This window comes from Phragmites australis, chromosome 5 (genome assembly GCF_958298935.1).
Source record: "Phragmites australis chromosome 5, lpPhrAust1.1, whole genome shotgun sequence".
NCBI lineage: Eukaryota > Viridiplantae > Streptophyta > Magnoliopsida > Poales > Poaceae > Phragmites > Phragmites australis.
The window spans coordinates 31,621,045-31,631,173 of record NC_084925.1 but is presented as its reverse complement, the minus strand read 5'-3'; the positions used below and the strand labels follow the sequence as shown (position 1 = coordinate 31,631,173).

At 45.7% G+C, this 10,129-nt stretch overlaps 1 protein-coding gene across 1 annotated transcript; it reads left to right on the top strand.

Annotated features, from left to right (window-relative positions):
• Window positions 1-7,519: 7,519 nt before the first annotated feature.
• On the top strand, window positions 7,520-9,136 carry LOC133917985 (putative cyclin-F2-1). Its single transcript, XM_062361782.1, has one exon. The coding sequence runs from the start codon at window positions 7,520-7,522 to the stop codon at window positions 9,134-9,136; it is 1,617 nt and encodes a 538-aa protein (XP_062217766.1).
• Window positions 9,137-10,129: the final 993 nt, after the last annotated feature.

Sequence of the window (10,129 nt, the reverse complement as noted above, 5' to 3'; positions counted from 1 at the left end):
TCACCACTTTCTTTCCTCCCTTCTCTCGCTTCTTATTGCGAATCTTGCGCGCTTTGAAAGAGAGTTGATTGACTTCTAGTCCACTGCTCCTTCCTTGCGGCTGGGATAAGAAGTTCTTGTTTATGACTTCGTCATGAACTTCATTGAGTTGCAACACATCAATCAATTCTGAATACTTCTTGTAATTCGATTGACGGTGATTGCGTGCAGATTCTGCCGCATTCGGGTGGAAAGTGGAGGGTCTTCTCAATTTTCTCCTCTTCTGTTATCTCTTTTCCATAGACACACAGTAGTGTGCATATACGGTGCAGCGCGGAGTTGTACTCTCTGACATGCTTAAAGTCACAGAAACAGATCCGGACCCATTCTTACTCTGCTAGAGGCTTGATGGTGTACTTAAGGTGCTCAAAACACTCCTTCAGTGCGTCCCATAGTGCCTTAGCGTTGGTCACTGTCATGTACTCATCCTTCAAAGTGGGAGAGAGATGATGGCGAAGAAAATGAAGTGCCTGATCATTCTCATCCTCCGTGGGAACAATTGTACTACTTGTTCCCAGGCCAATTGCCGCGGAGCCTTTTTGCTCAGTACAATCCGAACATCCGATGCCTAAGTGAGATAGTTGCGGCCATCAGCACTCAGCTCAGCGAACTCCTTGTTCGTGATGCCAGCCATCTACATATTTAAATGATGCAAGTATTACTACCAGTAAAGTTGCTTCATGTTGCTAAATTGCATTGCTGCAATTTTTCAATATTTTCTATACTATTATGTGAATTTTACTGAAGTTAAATGCATTTTAGGCAATTTAAACAGCAAAAAAATAACATAGAAATAAATACTGCATAATGGCTAAAACACATGCAAAATTCAAATTCTAGAGATATTTTCATGCAGGAAAATATTTTAAGGATTCTCCATAAAGCCCGCAAAATTCCAAAATTTGCGTAATTTTCAGAAACCACAAGGTCTAAAAGGCAAAAACAGAGCCTCTGGTTCCGGGAGGCGGTGCTCGGGGCCGGGAACTGCTGGCCCTCCGAGCACCCCAAGGACCCGAGAAGGGAAAGAGCCGGGAGACGCTGCTCAGGGCCGGGAACTGCTGGCACCCTCGAGCACCCGAGAAGGGCAAGAGCCGGGAGGCGGTGCTCGGGGCCGGGAACTGCTGCCCCCCCAGCACCCCGAGTTCCCTCGAGGACCCGAGAAGGGCAAGAGCCGGGAGGCGGTGCTCGGGGCCGGGAATTGCTGGCCCTCCGAGCACCCCGAGGACCCGAGAAGGGTAAGAGCCGGGAGGCGGTGCTCAGGGCCGAGAACTGCTGCCCCCCCCCCCTCCCCCCCCGAGCACCCAGACTTTCCCCGAGGACCCGAAAAGCCAAGATCCGGGAGGCGGTACTCGGGTCTGAGAACTGCTGCCCCCCCCAGGACCCAGACTTTCTCCAAGGACCCAAGAGGGGCATGAGCCGGCATATTTTTTTCTTTTTCGATCTGTAGCGGTGGCCTTCGAGCCACCTCATACTGTGCTTGAGTGTGGCGGTCGGATTCGACCGGCGGCGCGGTGGTAGCTGCGGGGCCCACCAGATCGAATACTCGGAGTTCATGCGATGCTTGGTTCTTGCCATGATGCCCTACTGTATAGATCGAATTCGCTAGCTACTGTTCATCTCGCTACGGGCTACTGTTCATTGTGCTAGATACTGTTCACGCATATGAGGTGATGCTATTGTGCATTGCATGTATGTGCTACTATTCATACATACTCGGTACTGATCATACATACGATGCACGCTACTGTTTATGCAAGATTTCAGATCTATTTTGATGCAAAAGACAGTAGCTGCAAGGATACATACCGAATCGATCGTACCTTTCAATTCTTGCAAACGATTCGTGCCGCGTAGGGCATATAGGCTTAGGCCAAAGATCTGCCCGCTTGACGACGATCTCGATGCAGTGCAGATCAGTCGTAGGCAGATTCGTTCTGCTAGCTTGATCTCCGGTAGAGCTTCGTGCTGATAACGTATTGAGAAACCGCTGCTACCAGGTGTAGTCTAGCGATCCCCCAAGAGAACACAAGCGTAGGGGAAAAGTTGTCTATTCTTTATTCATCTGTTTTCTGTCTGTTACAATGAGGGGTCTCCCCCCGTATATAAAGAACCAAAAACCCCTAGGTGTTGGACTCCAATCCTACTAAGATTTGAGATGGACCCACTTCAATACGTAACCTGCTAGGTTTCTTAACAGAAAGATCTTTTTTCCCTGGAAGTGCTGCGAAACTATTTCTTGCGATCCCTTTCTTTCATAAGTTTTTAATATTGTCTGTCATATACATCAGTTTGGAATCCCCCCCCCCCCCCCACCCCACAGGAAACCCCTTACATGGCGCCACAAGAGACAGGAAGCACAGCATGCGTAGCTGCCATTAGAGGCAACCAGATCATTGTTGGAAATGTTGGCGATTCTCGTTGCATACTCTCAATGAATGGTCAGGTGCGTGATTTATTTCTTGTCAAATGTCTGGCTGAACCTAATTGGCATGCTCTTTTTTCATAACAAACGCATTCAAGTGGTGCCTAAAAGTAATGCTTGTTTCCATTGTATCAAAAGGCAGTTGAATTATCCACCGATCACAAACCAAGCCTTCAGGCTGAAAGACAGAGAATTCAAAGAGCAGGAGGACGAGTAACCAGGGATAAGGTTCTTGTAGTAGAAGGAGGACGAATCCAAGGGCATCGGTTGGGCACCCATCGGATTAATGGAAGCTTAGCCGTCTCCAGAGTGATCGGTACACTTCATATAATCTGTTATTTTAGGGGAAGCAGTAGGAAATTGTAATATATTTCACTATTATTGTTTTTTTGCTTACTTTTCAGGCGATTTTGCATTCAAGCAGAAGGAGGATTTGCCACGTGCAGAACAAATGGTGATATGTGATCCAGAATTAACCGTTGTAAGTGTAACTAATTTGTTTTAGGGAGTACTTGTACAAGTTTTGCTGGGTGTGGTCTGATGGAATATACCTTTTCTTTGTTAGGTGGAGATAACCAATGATACTGAGTTCTTTGTCATTGGAAGTGATGGTATCTGGTAAGTCCTCAGTGAAAAATAACAGAAGTGGTTATTTTATTATTTGTTGCTCCTAGGTTAATAGTTAGTGCTGAATATATCAACTCTATATGACAATTAGTAGCTTGCATCCTTGTTTCTTCTAAGACAGTAGTATTTATCCAGAGGGGTCTACATTTTCTTTCAGTTCGACAGTGTGTAGCTTGGACTGGTTTCTTCTGAGGCTGAGCTACTTCACCACCATTCGTAGACCATTTTTGTACGATTTCTCATGCAGAGGGGCATTTTAAGTTGGTTACATGTAATGGCCACGAGAGTTCGTAGTTACCACAAAGAGAAATGCCTGCCAATCCGTGTTAACTAGTGCTTCTAAATATCATTTTGCTTCATGACTTGTTATACGCTTGGCTTAGCTAGTTGAAGATGGCCGGTCAAATATATTTGATTTATTCTGTAAGAACTTGCTTCAAGAAACCTTGAGACTCCAGCATTTTGGGTTTGAACATAGCTGGTCTGGTACAGCAATAGGAATTGTGCTAAGTTGAAGGATAGACTATACTTGGGCTTTAGTTTTCTGCTCAGATGGGAGAATGCTAATAATAAAGTACTAAACTCAGCTTTACCGCAATCTCTTATACAGATCATGAAGACTTATCCACCGGTACCCATTCGTATATATGATTTTTTTCCCCTCCGCATTTGTTGCTTTTATGATTTCGTTTATATCTCCATGCTAAAATTGCACACCTCTTGTTTTCTTTTCGGCAGGGATTGTATGACAAGTCAGGGTGTGGTTGATATTGTACGCCGTTACTTAAGAGCTGTGAGTTTCCCCCTTATCTTGTCTGTAAGTGATACATTAGAAATAAATATCCTACCGAATGCAGAAAATTTTATAGGGTGCAACAATTAACTACTGAATATATATCTTTTCTTCGGGATGTGATAGATTAACATTCAAGGTCTACATTTGAGAGCATAGCATGTTTGAATTGTTTTCTCTTCTATTGGTTTGTTGTTAGATTTGTTTTCTTGAAGGAAATTGTTGCCAGAATTGTTTTCACCCGTTGCCTTTAACATATGCTGTCTGTGATCAACGCAGGGGGTGACTGATCTGCGCTTCATCTGCGAGAGACTTGTTGATCGTGGCCTGCCATCGAATGACAACGCGACGGCCATACTGGTTCAGTTCAAGGCCTCCGACAGGCTTACTCCACTGACCGAGTCCGACAACGAGGGAGAGGACTGCGTAGAGGAGGGCCTCCTGAGTCGAATCATGGGATAACGGAAGAACGGTAGCTGCACAGAACTTTTTTTAGTTTTGGGTCAAGAGAAGAAAGCTCCTGGGTTTTGCAAGTTCTGCTACAATGCTGGTTTCCTTTTTCCTGTTCGTCGAGGACAGAGTTGATGTGATCCCACTGCGTGCTTAGGGTTGATGTGATCCCACTGCGTGCTTAGGATGATACCGTTTTTGTAGTTCCTCGTACTCTAGTACTGCCTGCCTTCCTGGGTACGTTCCAGAGGAGATTTTGCTTCAGAACCACTCGAAGTTTTCACGCACTTCTATTATTTTCATCTCTGAACCCTGAATATGCTTAATCGAGTTAGTGGTGCACTTTATAAATTGCTCTGCGTTCAGAAGTTATTTGTGCTAGCTATGTAGTTTGCTCTGATCTCTGAATCCTGAAGTGCATTTTGTGGCGAAGCCATCTGAAAGTAATCGGTGGCACTGTTGATCTGGTCTGAGCCATAGCAGGGTCTTGGCGTGAACAATTCAACATGCAGATCACAAAAGGATGGAGGTGGTGGCAGAAAAGGGTTATCTTCTTTAAACGAATCTGTAGAAGAGATGTCTGTTATATTAAAAAGATGAGATGCCGACGGGCAAGAATATAAAGTTAGCCTAAAGGCAAAACAAAAAAACAGGACCGCGAAAAAAAAGAGCATGTTCTCGCGTGATTAGGCACTTGAGGCGCCGCGCTCCGGCAAAAGCCCATATATTAGTTTCATCTCTAATTTTCTGAATGATCAGACTCGGGGCTGCGCTTTGTGATTGAAAGTCCTTCTATTTCGCTCTTTCCACATCTCCCAACAGACTAAAATGATAAACGATTTTAGTCCTTCTCTAGGGGTGTTCGGGCTGTCGGCCAGTTTTATCCACCATTGGTGAGCTGTTGCAGAGTGCGGCCAGGAATCCAGGTGGAGTGCCAGTTAGCTCACCCATTGAGCGAGGTGCCGCCAAACGCGCCTAATGAATCTGCATTCAGCAAATAGATGATGTAAAGACTAGTCCCCGTCTACAAATGACACAGCTAGCATTACATGGCCATCCAAATGACACAGCTAGCATTACATGGCCATCCGCTGATGGTGAGTCTGTCGGAGGTCCACAACCTATTTTGATTTGCAAGCCATGCAAAAAAATTGTATTTTGGTGGGAACAGGCTTTCTAGAATAGGGAGTCGAAGTTGGTATTCATTGACCCCATGCAAGGAGAATTTCTAGGAGATGTTGTACAGGCTTCGAAAATGCAACGGTTATCGAGCTATTATCACGGTTACTGAGTTTACCGGTCCACATCAATTTCATAATAGAAATGATTTTCAAATTCGAATTCAAAAAATTCAAAAATTCAACAAAAATTCTAAAAAACTAGAGACAATTCTAAGACCTTCTGTGAATTTTTTTTCAAAAATAATGTGGTTACATCATATTCTATAGGGAGGAAGTTTGAAAAAAAAAATTGAAGTGTGCAACTCATTTAGCTCATGTTAAGAAAAAGCTTAAGGGTAGAGCGTAAAAGCTTAACATGTAAACATATATATTTTCTTGTGTAAGACGTATCTTAATAGGATCTTTAAAATTAGTTTCACTTTATTTAGAACTTTATTAATTTAGGATAATTGCAAAACAACCACTACTCCTGATGTTATTACAAGCTTGCAACTAGAAAATTACAAAAATACCATTAAAACTGTCATTCGAGTGGTATCCTTAAAAAATAAAAAAACCAGGGAGGTATTTGCAAATGCCCCTATTTATTTCTCCATAATTTTTACAAAGTTCACAAATATAAAGTGAATAGATTAAGAAATATCACTGTAATTAACTGTATCATATCTACCATTATTTTTTCCTACATAAATCATAGTATAAGTAAACTAATAAAAGTGGTTTCATTAATTTTGGAGGTGTGATGGGTTAGTTATGAATTAATCTAGTTGCAACACATTTACACAATGTTGCATATTGCAATAACTATTTGATAAGTTCATGTATTTTTAAAAGACACAGGACAATGTAAGAAGACTAAGAAAATTGGTTTTATAATTTATGGATTAGCGAAGAGTTAACTATGCATTTAACTTGGTTTAGCAAATACATTTTCTCATAGAAAATATTCAATATTTTTATGAGTATAAATATTTTTATCATGTATATAATGTTACAATGAAAGCAAAAAAATTGTTTTATTTGATTTGAAGCTCAGATGAATTAGTTATTGATTTTACAAGGTTAAACTATTTTTTGATTTTTTTATTAAACTTTATTGAAATTTGAGAAGACCGCTTGATATATTGGAAATGAACCATTACCGAGAAATGCGTCAATATGAAAAATGCGAAGAAAAAAAATGGTTCATAAATCGGTGAATTTGCTCGGTTATCGTGCAATTCGACTAGTTACCGAATGTCGATTCGGTCGATTTTTTCTCCAATTTTTAAATTTGATTGAGTAAATTTTGAACAAATTTTTACCGATTTTTGAGTGATTTTCACGATAAAACCGTATATTTTCAATTACCGTCGGGCACCAGTTTTTAAGGTCCAAATGATACTGTAAACCTTGGTGTCGGCTTGGACTTCCGTTTGAAGTTGTACCTGGTGAGAGGCTGTCCCATAATTGAACGAATTCAACAATGTGTTGGGTTGTCACTTTGTGAGGGAATATTAGATCTTGAACCTACGAATTATCCATGATTGCATCCCGAAACGTTCACCGTTTTCCTCTGGAGGCAGAAAAGAGTTGTCCAATGATCTAAACATTTTCTTTTCTTTTCCTTTTTTGATCAATGATCTGAACTTGATCCATGCAAAAAAAAAATCCGAACTTATGCTGGGCTTGGGCGACGGCCACGCTCCCTATAGCCGGTAACCGACGGCAGGCAACGTCCTCTTGACTCGAACGGACCATGTCGATCACGGCGCCGGGGAGCCCTGCATTTTTCGGCACGGCCTTTGCGTTGTGTGGAGTGTGGACACCCAAAAAATGACGGCGCTTCTGCTATCAGCGGCGGATCAGACGGCCACAGTACGAATCCTACGTGGATTTCATTTCAGGCTCCAAGTCGGGCGCCAGAGACTGACTCGGCGATTCCAGTTGGTGCATAAATAGGCGGCCGCGCGCAACGTCCTGCCCTGCGTTCTTTCCACTACCACCAGACTCTCGTGCTCCGAGGCAATGGATGCCCTCGACTTCGGCCATCTTCTTGGTCGCCGTCCTCTGGCCCCCGGCCTCGGATCCTTCCCCGGCGGTGGCGGCTCTGCCATGCACATGGATGGCTCCGAGCTTCCTGTGCGCCAACTTCTGGCCCCCGGCTTCGAGCTTCCTGTGCGCCATCCTCTGCCCCCCGGCCTCTGTCGTTTCTGCGGCGGCACCATGGACACGGTGACGGAGCACACCAACCCCTTCAGCTTTGGGCTTGATCTTGCTTGTCTTCCGCCCCACGGTTTCGGTCCGTTCTCCGGCGGTGATGCCGTGCACGCGGAGCAGATGGATGCCTTCACCTTGGAGCTTCTTGATCGACCTCTGACCACCGGGTTCGGTCCGTTTTCCGGTGGCGGCGCCGGGAAAATTGAGCACACTAATCCCTTCAGCTTCGGCCTTGATCTTGCTCCTCCTCCGCTCACCGGCTTCGGACCGTTCTCCGGCGGCGCCGGCATGCGCACGGAGCAAAAGAATCCCTTCACAATCGAGGTTCTTGATGATGATCTTCCTCTGCCCATGGGCTGCTTCGGTCCGTTCTCACCCGGGGCCGCCGAGCACACGGGACCAATGGAGGTTGACGATTACCTCCGGGCCATCGGCGCACTCCCTTCGCCTCCGCCCGCCGGTTTCCCAAGGGTCTACGGCAACCCCTTCGCCGACGGCACCAGCCTCACTATGGATCGTCCGGCGGCGTGGGACCTGTACCATGGCCACGTCCAGCCGTTCGTCGAGGTGCCTGTACCACTCCCAGCGCCCACCGCTCCGGCCTCCGACCGCGCCAACATCAAGAACTCCAAGACGCGCCCTGCAGAGCCCTACGACGATGACATCGACGCCACCCTCCGGGCCATGGAGAAGGACGCCAAGGAGCGGCCCTCGTCGGACTACCTGGAGACGACGCAGGAGGGGCGGATAAATCCGAGGAGGCGCGCCTCCCTCGTCCGCTGGATGGGCAGGTTCTCCCGGCGCTACGACCTCGCCCCCGGCACGCTCCACAGCACCGTCTCCTACGTCGACCGCTTCCTCTCTTCGCGACCCCTCATCACGGTCAGCCGCCAGCAGCTCCGCCTCCTGGGCGCCGCGGCCGTCTATGCCGCAGCCAAGTACGAGGACCAGGGCACCACGCAGAAGCTGAACTCCAAGGAGATCGCCCTACGCTGCGGGAAGCACACCACGGGCCAGGATGTGCTCGACATGGAGCGCGAGCTTCTCGCGGCGCTAGACTACCGGCTCGGCCGCCCCACGGCGTGCACGTTCGTGGGCCACTTCACGCGGAGCTACAGCCAGGGGGAGGAGGACCTGGAGGTCCAGCACACGGCGCATTACCTCGCGGACATATCACTGCTCGACTACGGCTGCCTGAAGCTCAGGCCGTCGGTCGTGGCCGCGGCGGCGATCTTCCTGGCGAGGCTGACACTGAAGCCGTCGTACGGGCAGGTGAGGAGGTGGAACAGGGACCTCAAGGAGCTGACGGGGTACAGGCCCAAGGACTTGAAGTATGGCGTTGAATCCATGTGCTCCCTGATGCGTAAGCGTGATCGTAGCTTCGACGTCGTCACCTTTCCAGTGTTCTACGCGGATCCTAGCTAGGAGCAGCAGAATTCGTGCATGGAGAAGCAGTGGACACAGTTTGGCTGATTGCACGGCATCCCAGCCATTCTTGCTCACGGCAGGGCGCTACAATGTTATGTCATGAGTGGAACACATATTTGTGGCTCAATTTTCAGCTGTCAATGTTATGCTGTATAAGATGTTTTTGCTAATTTACGCTGCCCAGGATTTGCTGCTATTTTTTTTAGATCGGGTCGAGTTGCTGCTATTTGTAGTGAGCAACAACTAAACAACATGACCCATCTATCTTTTTGGACAAAAGACATTGTGATATAGTGTTACACCGGTGCATTAATTTATCTTTTCAAACCAGGGGTAAACGCATATACATGATATGTAATACACGACAATAACTAGATTAAGCGGCGCAATGTATGTGGTTTGCATATCGCGTTAACACTTACCGTATAATTTGAAGCAAACTAGGAAAAAAATGTTTATTGAGATTAGCAGAAGTTTGTTTGCTAAAAGTTACGTCTAAAAGAACAAGATAGTGGAGCAAAAGTACCCACATATTATAGGCACATTCTGATATTTTGACGCCAAATAGTTTATAACGCTTGGCACGTTACTCATAACTGTCTTCTGCAGTAATTATATCATACCAAAATAACATGACCCTATAGTAGGTAGCTCCGGTACCACAATCTCCTTCAACAATAATTGGCATAAAATCAAACAGCTTCACCATAATAACGGATAGCCTATTATGAGTAATCAGATCAAACCAAAACAACGAACCTGATGAAGGACCCCCCCCCCCCCCTAATCTATCTGAAACATCAATACAAGCACACAATACGTAGGGCTATTATACTTTAGGAGACCTAAACCTATAATCTCTATCTTCTGGTGCTCGATTTGGCAAGAAGAAGTATCTCCTACTCTAATCACGTATTCGTAAGAACAACGATTTACTAATCATTGATGGTTGTTTGTATTAGTATATTTCAATCCTAAAAATGTGTGGCT